Here is a 19,047-nt window from a genome sequence, read left to right as displayed (position 1 = left end):
GTTTATGCATTTATATTAGCCACTGGTCTTTTTGAATGTCGGATGTGTGACCCAACAAATAAGAATGGATTTTTAAAATAAATTATTACTCTTCTATTCAGACTACGTATGAGGAAAATATTAGTTACTAGTAGCTCTGCTCCAGGGCATAGGTAGTAGCTTTAGTCCGCACTATTTCGGGTCCACAAGTAGCTAGCCGCACTGGTGCAGGGCGTAGCTAGCTAGCTCTGGTCCGCACTAGCTCTGTTCCTTGATGTAGCTAGCTATCTCAAGTCCGCTCTAGTATAGCTCTGGTCCAGGGGGTGGATAGTAGCTAGCTTTAGTCCACACTAGCTCTATTCCGCACTAGTTCTGGTCCAGGGTCTAGCTAGCTATAAAGGTGGCTAGCCAGGTACTTTCCTGGAAACCCAACTTTGAATTGTTTTTAATTCTACATTAGTATGTCAGCATGTCTAGGTAATCCTGTCTAAAGCACAACTTTTTTTATAGCATAGGAAAACTGCTTAAGTGTTCTCCACTTTCTGGAGGACCGAGTTTTGAAATCAGTGGAATTCGACTGATAGCTAAGGAGAGATGTTTTCTCCAAGGGCAAACATGGCATTCGACAGATGCGTCCATTCATGATGTATACTAGTAAGATAGTCTAGCTAGCTACATTTTCAGATATTATACGTTTCTAATTTTAACTAAGTGGTTTCATTTCACATTAAAGTGCACTTTTAGCTAGCTAGAGCTGGCTGGCTAGCTAGCTAACGTTGGCTGGCTCGCTAGCTAACGTTACGTGTATGATCTTATTATTCGTATCTCAGAGCCATTTGCTTGGCTAGTTATTGCCTAATGTTAGCTTGGTTGGTTAGCTACCTGCAGATTCATGCAGGGTAGTAACGTCATGAGTTGGGACTATGGTTCATTGTCTAGCTAGCTAGCTACATGTCTTAACAAAAGACCCCACTATGCAAGTAACCATTTCAGGTGTGTTTGTAAATTCAGTCTGGCCATCTTCTCTGATTTCAGAGCGCTCTCGTCTGAGTGTGCCAGAGCGCAGAATAACTGATGAATTTACGAACTCTCAACACCCGTTGAATATGGCCGGTGTCAGTAAACGTTGGCAAAAAAGTGCAATTAAATTGTTGCCAGCAGCACAGTTAGTCACCAACGCTCTGGATAACATGAAACCAGCATAACCAGCTCTGCTAGGGCGAGTAAAATGGTAAGTTGGGTGGGGGCTGAAGCTTAAGAGGGTGTGAACGATGGTGAATGGGTGTAGACAAAGAAGAGCTCTCCAGTAGGTACCAATCAATTTAAAGGCCATTTTCAAAAGTGAGGTTACGAGTTTATCAACCTTCAAAGCAGAATTACTTTCCCATTGTTCCTCAAATGCAGTGTATGATATACCATTTTGTAGCTCTGTCTCTGCTTTTATCAATGTTAAAAAAACACAATTCGGTCACATATCCTGACTCAAACACTAATTGCCTGACGTAGAACTCGAGTTTCTAGGCAAGCTAGGTACTAGCTAGTTTTATGTAATTCGACCACTCGTGCTGTTGGTGATGGTAATTTACCATCCTCTCTGTCACAATTAGACATTCTGTCTCAGCTCTTGTGTCTGTGCACTGAGAAAGTGTATGTTGTAGCCAGGAAGTTACACAGAAACGATGGTGAAGAAAGTAATGGTAAATTGGAATGTAATGGGGACACAAGCATTGCCTTAGAATAGTGTCTAGGTACCATAGGTACACTGAAACTAAACACGAAGTAACAGGTAAGGTACATGAGATTTACCTAAGTACATAGCTGAAACAACTGGGTATAGACAGGAAAATAATTGGAAACAATACGGAAACAAGACTGCAACAAAGGTAACTTCCCATCAACAAGCAACGACCCAAAAGGTAGCTTCTGAAACGTTTCTCTTAAATAAGCACTCTTTCTACGAGTATAGCGGTTGTAAAAATGTTGCTCCCTCCTTCTCAACCTCTGTCTTTCTATCCGTTCCCTCCATGATCTTGTCAGAGGGTCACAGAGTGACCTTGTTTGCAGTTCTTGGAGCTCGCTCTGCCACCGGATCCTCCTCGATTTCAGCCCTCCATCGATCGTTTCCCTCTCACCCCTCAAGGATGGAAACCCAAACCCTTCTTCCCTCCCTCACTGCTTTTTTCTCTCCCCCATCCCTTGATCTCTCGCTCTCTCTCTCCTACATACTCCTTGACTCCACCATACACCCACCCGAACCCTGCTCCGGTCTTCTGACCACACACGCATGCACGTACATGGACACACACTGTTCAAGGTTGCAGTGACCAGACCCATGAATAAATAATGTGTTTTGTTTTGGGGGGGGGGGGGTTGAAGAGGCATCACTTTCAGAAAAACCATTTATCCTCCTATTGTGTTTCTAAAAGGCTGTGTAGAGAGGGAGAGAGCAGGTGGGGGAAACATTGACAAGAAAAGCTATAGGGGTAGCGAGAAGCGAGACTATTGCAGTTTGCGTTAGCTTAAAGCACTGCCCCTGTAGTCAAACCTCTACAATGTTATGCACACCACTTTCTCTGTGACCTTCTGAGAATCACACTCTCTTTCTCCTTCAAAGAGCTCTTCAACAGTTTATGAGTCAGCATTTACGAGAGAGAAGTATTGCGGAATGATACTTATTCCAATGTGGGTAAAGAGAGTTCAACTTCTCTTTGTGTGAAAGGATTAGTCCAGCGGATAAGAACCAAATATACCCGAGATTGTTCCACTTTATGATACAAGAATCAAACTTTTTATACTAATACTAGATACCTTAAGCGAGAAGGGGGGGGGGGGGGAGGAGAGAGACAAAGGGACTTGAATAGTTCTTTAGGGTTGTGGACTTTGTCATAGACTTTTTCCTTGTATTTGAAGGGTTTCATGTTTTTTTTATATATACATATTCAAGAAATGAAAGATGGAAGGCATTGACAAGCTTTTTATTGGACTAAAATAATGAACTTCAACGAGGAGCAAAAGGCATAAACTAATGGCTGGGAGGTACAGAATTCGTCACCCAGGTAGTTTCTCCAGGTTGTGTCTGCATTAGCCTCAGCTCCAGGTTTCGCTGATGTTCTCGAAATACCTTCATCCCGAAGGTGAGGGGAAAGCCTGTGGCAGAGGCTATGTCTGCATTGATTCCTTAACTGCGCAGTCCATTCCGCCGGCGTCCCTGTGCTGCACAGCTATTTTCAAGTCTCTCCAGAGATGTTTGATCAGGTTCAAATCCGGGCTCTGGCTGGGCCAATCAAGGACAGTCAGAGACTTGTCCCGAAGCCACTCCTGCATTGTCTTGGCTGTGTGCTTAGGGTCGTTGTCCTGTTGGAAGGTGAACCTTCACCCCAGTCTGAGGTCCTGAGCGCTCTGGAGTAGGTTTTCATTAAGGATCTCTCTGTAGTTCCCTCCATTCATCTTTTCCTCTCCAGACTATTCTCCCAGTCCCTGCTTCTGATAAACATCCCGCAAGCATGATGCTGCCACCACTAAATTCGTCATCTTAGGGATAGTATTGGCCAGGTGATGAGCGGTGCCTGATTTCCTCCAGACATGATGCTTAACGTTCAGGCCAAAGAGTTCCATCTTGGTCTCACCAAACCATTGTTTGTCATGGTCTGGAGGTGCCTTTTACTGAGGAGTGGCTTCCGCCTGGCCACTACCATAAAGGCCTGATTGGTGGATTGCTGCAGAGATGGTTGTCCTTCTGGAAGGTTCTCCCATCTCCACAGAGGAACTCTGGAGCTCTGTCAGTGACCATCGGGTTCTTGGTCACCTCCCTGACCAAGGCCCTTCTCCACCTATTCCTCGGTTTGGCTGGGCAGCCAGCTCTAGCAAGAGTCTTGGTGGTTCAAAACGTATATTTAAGAATGATGGATGCCAGTGTGTTCTTGGGGATCTTCAATGCTGCAGATATTTTTTGGCACCTTTCCCCAGATCTGTGCGTCGACACAATCCTGTTTTTTGCTCTGACATGCACTGTCAACTGTAGGACCTTTTTATAGACCGGTGTGTGCCTTTCCAATCAATTGAATTTACCACAGGTTGACTCCGATCAAGTTTCAGAAACATCTCAAGGATGATCATTGGAAACAGGATGCACCTGAGCTCAATTCAAGTGTCATTGCAAAGGGTCTGAATACTTATGTAAATAAGCTATTTCAGATTTTTTATTTGCAAATAAAATATAAACCCGTTTTCGCTTTTTCATTATGGGTTATTTTGTGTAGATTGAGGGATTAAAATTCATGTAATCCATTTTAGAATTTACATTTAAGTCATTTAGCAGACGCTCTTATCCAGAGCGACTTACAAATTGGAAAGTTCATACATATTCATCCATATTCATCCTGGTCCCCCCGTGGGGAATGAACCCACAACCCTGGCGTTGCAAGCGCCATGCTCTACCAACTGAGCCACACGGGACCACACATACAGAATAAGGCTGTAACTTTTCCCCCAAAATGTGGGAAAAGTGAAGGTCTTACTTAAAATGGCTTAATGTTTGAGGGGGTTTGGAAAACACAGTGGCGTAAAAATGCCATATCACGTATCCTTTAAACTTTTAGTAGAAAAGTGGTGAAGACTTGTGCCAAATTACTGTTTTTTATAAATGTTTTCATGGCTAGTGTCAATAGTTTACATGTAAACATTGTAAAGTAATATGGGTGTTCCTTGAATTCTACTGATTGCAATGATACAGTGCCTTCAGAAAGTATTCATACCCCTTGACTTATTCCACATTTTGTTGTGTTACAGCCTGAATTCAAAATAGATTAAATAGATGATTTCTCACCCATCTACACACAATACCCCACAATGACAAAGTGAAAACGTTTTCAGAAATTATTGCAAATGTTTTAAATTAAATACATACATTTTCCATTTACATAAGCATTCACACCCATGAGTCGGTACATGTTAGAATCACCTTTGGCAGTGACTACAGCTGTTAGTCTTAGTCTATCTGGGTAAGCCTCTAAGAGCTTTGCACACCTGGATTGTGCAACATTTGTACAGACTTTTGAAAATTCCCCCAGCTATGTCAAATTGGTTGTTGATCGTTGCTAGACAACCATTTTTAAGTCTTGCCATAGATGTTCAAGCAAATTTAAGTCAAAACTGTAACTCAGCCACTTAGGAACATTCACTGTCTTCTTGGTAACAACTCCAGTGTATATGAGTGTACAAAACATTAAAAACACTTGCTCTTTCCATGACATTGACTGACCAGGTGAATCCATGTGAAAGCTATAATCCATTATTGATGTCACTTGTTTAATCCAGTGTAGATTAAGGGGAGGAGACAGGTTAAATAAGGATTCTTAAACCTTGAATCAATTGAGACATGGATCGTGTATGTGTGCCATTCAGCGACTGAATGGGCAAGACAAAATATTTAAGTGCCTTTTAATGGGGCATGGTTTTAAGTGCCAGTCGCACCGGCTTGTGTAAAGAACTGGAACGCTGCTGGGTTTTCACTCTCAACAGTTTTCCATCTGTATCAAGAATGTGTATTTGGCCTTGTGTTTTAGGTTATTGTCCTGCTGAAAGGTGAATTTGTCTCCCGGTGTCTGTTGGAAAGCAGACTGAACCAGGATTACCTCTAGGAATTTGCCTGTGCATAGCTCTATTCCGTTTCTTTTTATCCAAAAAAACTCCCTTGTCCTTGCCGATGACAAGCATACCCATAACATGATGTAGGAAATACTGTATGAAGAGTGGTACTCAGTGTTGGATTTGCCCCAAACATAGCACTTTGTATTCAGGACATAAAGTTAATTTCTTTGGTACATTTTTTGCCATTCTAAACAGGATGCATGTTTTGGAATATTTTTATTATGCACATGCTTCCTTGTCACTCTGTCATTTAGGTTAGTATTGTGGAGTAACTAAAATGTATCTAGCCTCAGTTTTCTCCTATCACAGCCATTAAACTCACCATTGGCCTCATGTTTAAATCCCTGTTTCCTTCCTCTCTGGCAACTGAGTTAGGAAGGATGTCTGTATCTTTGCGGTGAATCACATTTTCAAAAAACTACGTTGGTATACGTTTTCTCTACTTTTCTACAAAAGATTTAAAGGATACTGTAAGGACCGACACTGGAGAAGAGATGCAGGTACAGGGAGTTGAACATTTAATGAGGAACAGCGTTAGAACCAGGAAACAAAAATGACCAACGAACATTAATCCTGAAGCGGGGAACAGATATAGGGGAGGTAATGACAGTGATTGAGTCCAGGTGAGTCCAATAATTGCTGATGCATGGGGGGGAAGGAAGGTGTGCGTAATGATGGTGGCAGGAGTGCGCAATGCTGGGGAGCGGGAGCAGGCGTGACGGATACGTATTTATGGCATCCTTGTGTTTTCCAGACCCCCTAAAAAAATGTAAACCATCATTGGGCTGTATGTACCAATTATTTATGGCGATATGGCCAGGTGAATCTAGTCCAATATGGCCCCTTGCGGCTGTATAAAAGCCCTCAGAGTAGAGCAGCGTTCTACTGACATGAACTTTATCAACAAAGTTGATTTCACCTCGAGTCTCTCTAATTATCAGGATTGCCCTGATAGGCTCATTCACATATTTCATTTGTATTTCAATCCTGCCAAGCCATTTCTCCAGTTCTTTCCAGTTGTGTGTGTCCAATTTAAACTTCTTATGGATGAGTGGGATACTAGCGTCCCACCTCGACAACTTCCGGTGAAATTGCAGAGCGCCAAATTAAATTACCATAAATATTTAACTTTCATGAAATCCCAAGTGCAATACATCAAAATAAAACTTGTTGTTAATCCAGCCGCCATGTCAGATTTCAAAAAGGCTTTACGGCTTTACAAATTCCAAGCAATATCCGTAAAGTTCGTAGAAACATATCAAACGATGTTTATAATCAATCCTCAGGTTGTTTTTAGCCTAAATAATCGATAATATTTCAACCGGACAATAGCGTCGTCAATATAAAAGAAAAACAAGAAAGGCGCGCTCTCGGTCGTGCGCAGTAACCAGCTCTGGGGACATCCCAGGGTCCACTCACTCAATGTGTTCATCATCCCTAATTTTTCAGAAGAAAAGCCTGAAACAATGTCTAAAGACTGTTCACAACTAGTGGAAGCCATAGGGAACGGAAACTGAGTCCTATCCCTTTTAAATGGTGGATAGCCTTTCATTGGAAAAACAGCCATTTCAAAATAATAGCACATCCTGGATGGATTTTCCTCAGGTTTTCGCCTGCCATATCAGTTCTGTTATACTCACAGCCATTTTAACAGTTTTGGAAACTTTAGAGTGTTTTCTATCTGTCACGATCATTCTATAAATAAGCGAACCAAGGTGCAGCGTGAGCACCGGCGCAGAGGAAGGCTCCGACCATGGAGCGGGACTGGACGCCGTGCCTGGACTGAGCACCGGCGCAGAGGAAGACACCGGCCATGGAGGGGGACTGGACGCCGTGCTTGGACTGGGCACCGGCCCAGAGGAAGGCTCCGACCATGGAGCGGGACTGGACGCCGTGCTTGGACTGGGCACCGGCGCAGAGGAAGGCTCCGACCATGGAGCGGGACTGGATGCCGTGCTTGGACTTGGCACCGGCGCAGAGGAAGGCTCCGACCATGGAGCGGGACTGGACGCCGTGCTTGGACTGGGCACCGGCGCAGAGGAAGGCTCCGGCCATGGAGCGGGACTGGACGCCGTGCTTGGACTGGGCACCGGCGCAGAGGAAGGCTCCGACCATGGAGCGGGACTGGACGCCGTGCCTGGACTGGGCACCGGCGCAGAGGAAGGCTCCGAACATGGAGCGGGACTGGACGCCTTGCTTGGACTTGGCGCAGAGGAAGGCTCCGACCATGGAGCGGGACTGGACGCCGTGCTTGGACCGGGCACCGGCGCAGAGGAAGGCTCCGGCCATGGAGCGGGACTGGACGCCGTGCTTGGACCAGGCACCGGCGCAGAGGAAGGCTCCGGCCATGGAGCGGGACTGGACGCCGTGCCTGAACTGGGCATCGGCGCAGTAGAAGGCTCCGGCCATGGCACCGGCGCAGGAAGCTCCGGGCCGGGCCGTGGACCGTCACTGGAAGCTCCGGGCCGTGGACCGTCACTGGAAGCTCCGGGCCGTGGACCGTCACTGGAAGCTCCGGGCCGTGGACCATCACAGGAGGCTCTGAACTGTGAACCGTCGCTGGAAGCTCTGGACTGTCAACCGTCGCTGGAAGCTCTGGACTGTCAACCGTCGCTGGAAGCTCTGGACTATGAACCGTCGATGGAGAATCCGGGCTGTACACGCGCACTGGTGGACGATTGGAGGGAGTCGGCACAGGACGTACTGGGAAGGCGCACTGGAGGCCTGGTGCGTGGAACCGGCACAGGTTTCACCGGACTGATGACACGCTCCTCAAAACGCCTGCGCTGCAGCATACTCCTAGCCAACATCTCTCTCCGATATCCCTCCTCAAACTGCTCCATCGACTCCCAGACAGTCTCTGGCTCTTCCCTCGGCTCGGCCGACCGCCCCTTGTGCCCCCCCCCCCCGAGATCCTGGGGTTGCCCTTGGGTTGTTTGTGGCCACGGACCCTGGCGTCATCGCTTTCCTCCTTTATTCTTCGGCGACTCCCGCCAAGGAAGGGTCTCGCATCCACCCAGTATCTCTTCCCATGTCCAACTCTCCTTCACCTCCTGGGCATGCTGCTTGGTCCTGCTATGGTGGGATATTCTGTCACGATCTTTGTATAAATAAGTGGACCAAGGCGCAGTGTGAGTAGAGTTCCACATATTTATTATAGTGAAACTTCCCAAAACAACAAAGAATTAACGAACGTGCAATACGTAGCGCACATAGGCACTAATACGAAACAAAACAATATCCCACATCGCAGGTGGGAAAAAGGACAAACTAAGTATGATCCCCAATTAGAGGCAACGATTATCATACCCACACACCAACATAGAAACACAATACCTAGAACCCCCCCTAGTCCCTATGGTCCCTATGGTCAGGGCGTGACACTATCCAAATCTACCAATTATATGCATATCCTAGCTCTGGGCCTGAGTAGCAGGCAGTTAACTTTGGGCATGCTTTTCATCTAAAATTCCGAATGCTGCCCCCTATCCTAAAAAAGTTAAGAGTAAGTTTGTTTGCGTGGTCAGTGACTAGAGCAGAGTACCCCTGGTGACAATTATCCAACAAGTTACCGATCTTGGGTTTCTTAACTTATTTTTCAGAGGTCATAATGGAAATGAAAGCCAGGGGGATAACGGACAAATTCTGCGATGTCACTATAGCCAAAAATACTTATTTAGACATGTCCTATCTGTGTGTTCATTTTAGTGGCTCTATCACAGCTCCAGAATGTTTTCCCATAGCTGCTAGACTATGGTAAAAAAGTACCTCAATATGGCCCCCATGAAGGTCTTAACAGTATTTTATGATCGGAATTATTGCAGGTCATTTTGATGTTGTTTGGAATGAGTTTACCCTATTTCCTTCTAAAAGGATGGCAGCCATTTTATTAAAATGGCCACCCTGGTTGACCGGCAGGCTTCCCAGACTGCCTCCAATCTTTAAAATATTGCTTAAGGCATTAAGTATTAGTGTTCCAAGTGTGATATTTTGTATCATAAAATGGAACAATTATTTCACCTATCTGCTGGACTAGATTTAGTTAAATAGCACAGGGACACCAGCGGTGACACCAGCGTAATGGGCTGTGCAGTTTAGGAGTCAATGCAGACCTAGTCTCTGCCACAGGCTTTCACCTCCCCTTCGGGATGAAGGTATTTCAAGAGCAACATCAGCGAAACCTGGAGCTGAGGCTAAAAGCTTGTCAATGCCTTCCATCTTCCATTCCTTGAAAATATATAAAACATTTAAAAAACATGAAACCCTACAAATACAAGGTAAAAGTCCATGACAAAATATCCCAGTCCCTAAAGAACAATTCAAGTCCCTTCTATCTCCCCTTCCTCTCTTATCCACCTAACTAAACCAAATCCTTGACCCTTCCGGTTGGAGGGTGAATCAAACCTCTCTTAACTTGATGTAGGTCTTTTTTGCCCGTTTCACCCGCTTGTCCCTAAATGTGGGAAGGATAGAGAGATAGGTGGAGAAATGATTGGATTCCTCTCTGTTCTGTATGGATTACGGCGTGACCCCGTTTTCAATCCAATCTTCTGGGGCGAAGGTAAACAATCAGTCTTGATAAAGGATTGGATAAATCCTCAATCAGAGCCATTCTCTGTAAAGCAATCCCTTTATTGCCCAGGCTAACATGGCTAAATTGGATCCTCTCGGAGAATGAGAGGGAGGGGAGAGATGGAGAGAATGGGATGGTGCCCTTGCTCTCTTCCCAATTTCGGGAAGACTCATGGTACAATTTCCAATGGCTGAAGACTATTGTTGGCATGCAGAATTCTGTCTTTTAAATCGGTAGTAGTCGCAGCAGGATATTTTTTTTAAAGTTATGTCATAATGTAGACTTTTAACTAGTTTTCCCAGCTGAGAAAGTTGACTGCTATGCTATCCCTGTTAGGAATATATCATCAAATCAAATCACATTTTATTTGTCACATGCACCGAATACATTGGCTGTAGACCCTAACTGTGAAATGCTTGCTTCCCGAGCCATTCCCAACGATGCAGAGTTAAAAATAATAATACAAATTAAAATAGTAACACAGGGAGTACCAGTACCAGATCAATGTGCAGGAGCATGAGGTATTTGAGGTAGATACAGTATGTACATGAAGGCAAGGAAAAGTGATTAGGCATCAGGATAGATAATAATAAGAGTAAAATAAAGAACAGATAGCAACAGCATATGACGAGTGTGTGCGATGAAACATGGTGAAGCCCCAAAATTGCCCTCGCTGGAAGCCTGTGTTTCAGACATAAGGAAGTGGATGGCTGCAAATGTTCTACTTTTAAACTCGGACAAAACAGAGATGCTTGTTCTAGGTCCTAAGAAACAAAGAGATCTTCTTTTGAATCTAACAATTAATCTTGATGGTTGTACACTCGTCTTAAATAAAACTTGGAAGGACCTCGGCGTTACTCTGGACCCTGATCTCTTTTTTGACGAACATATCAAGACTGTTTCAAGTACAGCTTTTTTCCATCTATGTAACATTGCAAAAATCTGAAACTTTCTTCCCAAAAATGATGCAGAAAAATGTATCAATGCTTTTTTCACTTCTAGGTTAGACTACTGCAATGCTCTACTTTCCGGCTACCCGGATAAAGCACTAAATAAACTTCAGTTAGTGCTAAACACGGCTGCTAGAATCTTGACTAGAACCAAAAAAATTGATCATATTACTCCAGTGCTAGCCTCTTTACACTGGCTTCCTGTTAAGGCTAGGGCTGATTTCAAGATTTTACTGCAAACATACAATGCATTACATGGGCTTGCTCCTTACTATCTTTCTGATTTGGTCCTGCCGTACATACCTACATGTACGCTACGGTCACAAGACGCAGGCCTCCTTACTGTCCCTAGAATTTCCAAACAAACAGCTGGAGGCAGGGCTTTCTCCTATAGAGCTCAATTTTTATGGAATAGTCTGCCTACCCATGTGAGAGACGCAGACTCAGTCTCAACCTTTAAGTCTTTATTGAAGACTCATCTCTTCAGTAGGTCCTATGATTGAGTGTAGTCTGGTCCAGTAGTGTGAAGGTGAACGGAAAGGCACTGGAGCAACGAACCGCCCGGTTCCTCTCTCTCCATTTGGATTCTCTGCCTCTAACCCTGTTACAGGGGCTGAGACACTGGCTTACTGGTGCTCTTCCATGCCGTCCCTGGGAGGGGTCCGTCACTTGAGTGGGTTGAGTCATTAACATGGTCTTCCTGTCTGGGTTGGCGCCCCCCTTGGGTTGTGCCGTGGCGGAGATCTTTGTGGGCTATACTCGGCCTTGTCTCAGGATGGTAAGTTGGTGGTTGAAGATATCCCTCTAGTGGTGTGGGGGCTGTGCTTTGGCAAAGTGGGTGGGGTTACATCCTGCCTGTTTGGCCCTGTCCGGGGGTATCGTCGGATGGGGCTGCAGTGTCTCCCGCCCACTCCTGTCTCAGCCTCCAGTATTTATGCTGCAGTAGTTTGTGTCGGGGGGCTAGGGCCAGTCTGTTATATCTGGAGTATTTCTCCTGTCTTATCCGGTGTCCTGTGTGAAATTAAGTATGCTCTCCCTAACTCTCTCTCTCTCTCTCTCTCTTTCTTTCTTTCTTTCTCTCTCTTTCTCTCTGAGGACCTGAGCCCTAGGACCATGCCTCAGGACTACCTGGCCTGATGACTCCTTGCTGTCCCCAGTCCACCTGGCCGTGCTGCTGCTCCAGTTTCAACTGTTCTGCCTGCGGCTATGGAATCCTGACCTGTTCACCGGACATGCTACCTGTCCCAGACCTGCTGTTTTCAACTCTCTAGAGACCGCAGGAGCGGTAGAGATACTCTTAATGGTCAGCTATGAAAAGCCAACTGACATTTACTCCTGAGGTGCTGACCTGTTGCACCCTTGACATCCACTGTGATTATTATTATTTGACCCTGCTGGTCACCTATGAACATTTGAACATCTTTGCCATGTTCTGTTATAATCTCCACCCAGCACAGCCAGAAGAGGACTGGCCACCCCTCAGAGCCTGGTTCCTCTCTAGGTTTCTTCCTAGGTTCTGGTCTTTCTAGGGAGTTTTTCCTAGCCACTGTGCTTCTACACCTGCATTGTTTGCTGTTTGGGGTTTTAGGCTGGGTTTCTGTACAGCACTTTGAGATATCAGCTGATTTTAAGAAGGGCTTTATAAATACATTTTATTTGATTTTCATTTGTTGTGTTAGTATGGGTATGTGTATTTGTTTGTGTTGACTGTATGTGAATGTTTGAGTTTTGTGTGAGTGTCAGTGTAGTGTGTGTATGCAGTGTGTATATATAGTCTTGTGAGTGTGCATGGAGTCAGTGCAAGATAGGGACAGTGCATATAGTCTAGGTAACAATTAATTAACTATTTAGCAATCTTATGGCTATTTAGCAGTCTTATGGCTTGGGGGTAGAAGCTGTCTCAGAGCCTGTTGGTCCGAGAGCCAATGCTTCGATACCGTTTGACGGACGGTAGCAGAGTGAAAATTATATGGCTTGGGCGGGTGGAGTCTTTGGCAATTTTTAGGCCCTTCTTCTGACACCGCCTGATATACTGTAGAGGTCCTGGATAGCAGGGAGCTCGGCCCCAGTGATGTAATGTGCTGTCCGCACCACCCTCTAGCGCATTGCGGTCGAGGTTGGTGCATTTGCCATACCAAGCGGTGATGCAGCCAGTCAAGATGCTCTCCATGGTGCAGCTGTAGAACTTTTTGAGGATCCAAGGGCCCATGACACATCTTTTTAGCTTCTTGAGGGGGAAGAGGTGCTGTCCTGCCCTCTTTAAGACTGTGTGGGTGTAGGTGGACCATGTTAAGTTCTTAGTGATGTGGATGCCAAGGAATGTAAAGCTCTCTATCCGCTATACTACAGCACCGTCGATGTGGATGGGGGTGTGCTCTCCCCTCTTTCTCCTGTAGTTCACGATCAGCTCATTGGTCTTAACGATTGAGGGATAAGTTGTTGTCATGGCACCACACTGCCAAGTCTCTGACCTTGTCGTTGTAGGCTGGCTCATCGCAATCACTGATAAGGCCCACCACTGACGTGTCATCAGCAAACTTGATGATGATGGTGTTGGAGTCGTGCGTGGCCACGCAGTCGTGGGTAAACAGGGAGTACAGAAGGGGACTAAGCTCACACCCTTGAGGGGTCCCCGTGTTGAGGGTCAGCATGGAGGAGGTCTTGTGCCTACCCTCACCATCTGGGGCCATACCGTCAGGAAGTCTAGCATCCAGTTACAGAGGGAGGTGTTCAGTCCCAGGGTTCCCAGCTTGGTAATGAGCTTGGAGGTGACAATGGTGTTGAACGCTGAGCTATAGTCTATAAACAGCATTCTCACATAGTTATTTCTCCTCTTGTCCAGGTGGGAGAGGGCAGTGTGAAGTGCAATTGAGATCGCATTATCTGGGATGGTGGTGTTAATGTGTGTCATGACCAGCCTTTCAAAGCACTTCATAATTACAGATGTGAGTGCTACAAGGCAATACTCATTTAGGTAGGTTACCTTGGGTTCTTTAGGAATAGGGACAATGGTGTTCACCTTGAAACATGCGATTACAGGCTAGCAAAAGGAGAGATTGAAAATGTCTGAAGACACTTGCTGGTCTGCGCATGCTTTGAGAACGTGCCCTGGTATTCCGTCTGGCCCGGCGGCCTTGTGACTGTTAACCTGTTTAAAAGTTTTACTCACAATTGCCACGGAGAGCGAGTCACACAGTCATCCGGAACAACAGGGGCTTTCACTCAAGACTCAGTGTTGTATTCATTGAAGCGAGCATAAACAGTCTTGTAGCCTCGCGTCTGCTTCATCGGAACACTTCCACATTGAGCATGCCACTGGTACTTCCGATTTGAACTTTTATTTGTAAACAGGAAGCAAGAGAATGAAGTCATGGTCAGATTTGCCGAAGGGAGGACATGGGGGGGGGCTTATATGAGTTTCTGTGAGTCGAATAAAAGTGGTCTAAAGTTTTAGCGACCCTGGTGACACAAGACAAATCTCTGGGAGCGGATGTTAAAGTGGTGCACAATTGACAAATTAGACTTCTGAGAAATATCTCCTAATAACTCCAGAGCCGCTGACTATCTCTGTTTGTTAAACGTTTCCAAACGGACTTATTGAGATCCACCAAATAACTGAAACGAATCAGGAAACATACATCAAATCTAACAGGCTGTCTTGTCACATCGAGCGTTTTACAATTGCATCAAAAAATATACATTTACCATGCTAGACACATCTACTCCACTGAAAAGTCTGTCCAACAGTTTATTATAAGTTTGCTTTAACATAACAGTTACATGTTATGTTACGCACACTGCATATGGACAAACTGCTCTCTACCAGGTCGGCCAGTTTATGGGAAGTTTGCTGATATGCATAAGATGACGGAGGGAGAGAAGGAGAAAGGGAGTAGAGAAGTAGAGGGGTTGATTGGGGATCAGGTATCTTCAGATAGCCCTCAGAATGCCACTGCAGGGGAAACTCAGTAGTCCCGGTGGGACGCGGGCACAGACTCCCGCAGTGCCCCGTCAAACGCCATGACATCATCGGGTCACACATTCCAACGGAGAGGGCAAATGAGACACACCATCCCATCACATGGACACAGTGTGTTTCTCTGACATTTGACAGCTGTTCAAAGAAGCCGTCCCTTATCTGTTGATCTCAACACCCTTCAATATGTAGTGAAGAGCATACATGCCTTAAAGGGATACTTCAGGATTTCGGCAATGAGGCCCTTTATCTACTTCCCCAGAGACATACAAATGTATCCACAAGTGAATCTGACTCTAGGGAAGTAGGAACTCCAGTCCAGACACAACACTGCTTCACAATGGTGACGTACAAGAACAGTAATCATCTCTGAAATAGAAGAAGTACTGCACCTATCACTTGTAATTCTGTCTGTCTGTCCATTCGTCTGTTAATATGTCTGATTTCCCTTCTGTCTGTCTGTTCGTATGTCTGATTTCCCGTCTGTCTGATTTCCCGTCCCGTCTGTCCGATTGCCATCTGTCCGATTGCCGTCTCTGTCTCTCTGTCTCTGTGGGTGTGTCATAATTCATAATTTCCCCTTTCGCAGCTGGCCACTCCAAATGGCTTTTTCAAGAAACTGCAACCCCAAAAGTAAACACATGAGCTCCCTATTCTATGGCTATTTTGCTTAACTGATCTGTTACTCATAAGGATTAAATCCACTTCATGGTGGCCCCTTTTTAAATGAGAGAAGGAAGAGATTTTGGAACGTTTTCAAACCGCCAATTGTATTGCAGGTTAAAGGTCACATATAATATAAACATCCTGGAGTTCCAAGCTAAATGGGATAGTGACATTCGTATGTGTGTGTGTCCGTATTCGTATTCCGACCGTGAATGGAAGGCAGGTGGCGTGCCAGGTTGCCATGGCAATGCCTCAGTTAAGACACTACCAAGAGGAGGGGAGAGCTGAATGGAGGTCACCATGGTACTCTACTTACACACACAAACACACACTCACACTACTCTGCATTCTCTTCCATCGGATTCCTCACACACTCCATCTTTCTCGCTCCCTTTCTCTCTCTCTAACACAGTGTCTCGTTCGTTCTCTCTATCACTCCATCGACAGTATCTTCCTTTATCTCTCGGTTTTTATCTGTCGATCTCTACCTCTATTTCTCTCAGTTCACTATTTCTCACGTTTTCTCTCTCCTCCCTCTATCTTCGATGCATTTAAAAGTCACACTGCAAGAATGGAAGGAGTTGACACAGATAATGTAGAAAAACGAGTCATTTGTTTTCCTAAACCTTGCTCTCAATCTCACTATGATTTACCATGCAATATTTAATTTAACTAAAAAAAAGGACATTTCCTAAAGAAAATGTGTGTGCTTGCTGGTGTTCAAGTATGTTCATATTACAGGGGGCTGCTGATAGGAGGACGGCTCAAAATAATGTCTGGAACGGAGCAAATGGAATGGCACCACATGGAAACCATGTGTTTGATGTATTTGATACCATTCCACCTATTCCGCTCCAGCCATAACAACAAGCCCATGCTCCCCAATTAAGGTGTCACCAACCTCCTGTGGTTAATAAGTAAGGTGGAATACAGTAATGTTCTTGCTTTCGTCAACCACACTAAGAACTGCCTCAAGACCTCATCACTCATTATCAAGTAGTTCTAATACTAACACGTTGCCTAGGTGACACCATGTACACTGTATATGTACACTATATAGCCAAGCCCTCACTGCTGCACATCTAACGATAGCAAACTTTCTTCAAACACTCCCCAGAGAAGCCAACCCAAATCATGTCTACCCTTTGTCTCACCTTGACTAGACTGACTTTTTCTAGCTTCCTTTCCTTTGTGTGTGTGTGCCTCCTTCTCACACTCTCACACACGCACAGGCAAACACTCACAAACACACTTAGAATTGAAACGCTGCTGAGCACCATAGCCCAAGGCAATACCAGCGCTGATAGTGAATGTAATATTGTTATTTATTGTTTTACTTTTGGAAAGCGTGACCAATATAATCATTATTCAAAATACATGACTGACACAGGCCCAGAAGGAACAAGCCATTGCTGTTGCAAATTACTGAATTTCACAACTGTTCCTTGACAAACTGAGATAGGAACCTTACTTGTGTCAATATTTGCCTAAATGTCTCTCTAACACTCGGCTATATGGAGGGAATGAAAGTTTGATTAAATGTGTGCGTTTTTGTTTCAGAGCCAAGTCTAAATAAATAGAGGTAGACTGTGTGTGTGTGTGTGTGTGTGCACGTGTGTTCAAAGTGTGTCGTATGTGAGTACATGTATGTGTGTGTGTGTGTGTGTGTGTGTGTGTGTGTGTGTGTGTGTGTGTGTTTGTCGCAGACAAGAGTCAGGCGCCATTCTACACAAGTAAAGCCGTGATGGTGTGAAGTTAATATATTCTGTAAAAGTTTGGGATGGAAGAAAGACCAAGTATAACATCTGCATGACCTCTAAAATAATTGGGTCCTTTGTCCTGCCAAGGTTTCACTGTGGATCCAACTAAAGTATTCAAATGTGTCTGCGAGTGTCTGTATATAGGAAGGAATATGTATGAGAGAGCGATGGAGAGAGAGAGAAGAGGGAGCGATAGGAAAAAGGGGGAAAACGGAGCGAGAATGAGAGTGAAAAAGGAGAGAGATGCGGAGAGAAAGAAACAGGAAGCGAGATTGGGAGACGACGACAGAGAGAGAGAGAGAGAGAGAAAGACGCAAGTGTGACTTGTGTGACTTGACTTCGAAAACTATGGTTTTGGAATGCCTTTAGTGATATTTACAGATGTAGGCTATTTCATGCCAATAAAGCACCTTTAAATTGAAATTGAACTGGAAGAAAGAAAAAACGCATCGGTCCCTGAGAGGACAGCACATGAAACGTGTTGGTAGGGGGTTAGATGACTCAGGGAATCAAGCAGAGGAATCTGCTGAGCCAGTTTGGGGTTAGTGGATGACGTGGGCAGTGGAGGTGGGGGCGCGGTGGCACAGACACACACCCCTGTTTAATTCTCATGCCACCAGACCTGTGGGTATTCCAGGGGAACACACAGCTTTTCTCACCTGTCTTACACTCACACTTATGCACGCACACACACACAGTCTAAAGTCAGCTCTGATCTGCATTAGTGCTCAGAAGAGTTCTCAAAACAGATCACACCAGACTCAGAGCTCTCCCCTGTAGCTTTCACCACATGGTGAGATCTGAGAAAGAGAGAGTGCTTTTTAATATGCCCTTTAAATCTGCTCCTTGGTCAAATACAGGGGGGTTGAGAATACTGTGTGTGTATGTGGAGGTCAGAGAATTGGCATTGTGTGATTTTGTTGGTTTGATGGTGTAGCTAAGATGGCTTTGCAAGCCCCATGTTTCTCTACTGGTGTTGCAAGCCCCATGCTCTACCATGTGAGCCACACAGTCGTGTTATGACATGTTACCTGTGGTTGTGGGTGTCCTTTGACCAGACACTGGAGCTCCAGGCGGTCTCCCTCTCTGATAGTGTAGATCCTCTCACTGATGTTGTCCTCCTTCACCACGCATGCCTGGCCCGCGTGTGAGATCTGGGCATTGGCAGGGGCTGCGTCAACACAGGAGAAACAAAAGAGAAAGGGTCATATTTTCAAACGAAATAACAAATATGTTTTTGTTAAGGTACATGAAAGTTCAAGATTTAGAGGGCATTCCTGGGGGGAAAAAATCTGATTTCTTAGTTTCGAACAGCTCTCCTGTATATTACAGTTGGAATAAAAATGTTTTAAATCATAATTGTCACAGAAAAATCACCAAACGCTATTATTTTTTTAAAGAATGTTGTGAAGTTCTATCCCTAAAAAAATAACAAACAAAGATTGAACTAATCAAAGGCTTGGTGAGTTAGGTATGTTAGTGTTGGGCTAGAAC

General features: G+C 45.0%; 1 protein-coding gene across 1 annotated transcript in view; it reads right to left on the bottom strand.

Annotated features, from left to right (window-relative positions):
* LOC139562913 (MAM domain-containing glycosylphosphatidylinositol anchor protein 1) overlaps positions 1-19,047 on the bottom strand; it is a 407,306-nt gene that overhangs the window by 279,103 nt on the left and 109,156 nt on the right. Inside the window, exon 3 of the mRNA XM_071381072.1 lies at positions 18,585-18,724. Within this exon, the coding sequence (XP_071237173.1) occupies positions 18,585-18,724 (140 nt within the window). The remainder of the gene's footprint in view (positions 1-18,584; positions 18,725-19,047) is intronic.

The sequence above is a fragment of the Salvelinus alpinus genome, chromosome 33 (genome assembly GCF_045679555.1).
Source record: "Salvelinus alpinus chromosome 33, SLU_Salpinus.1, whole genome shotgun sequence".
Classification (NCBI taxonomy): domain Eukaryota; kingdom Metazoa; phylum Chordata; class Actinopteri; order Salmoniformes; family Salmonidae; genus Salvelinus; species Salvelinus alpinus.
The sequence above is the reverse complement of the archived record's forward strand: the minus strand, read 5'-3'. Positions and strand labels throughout refer to the sequence as shown.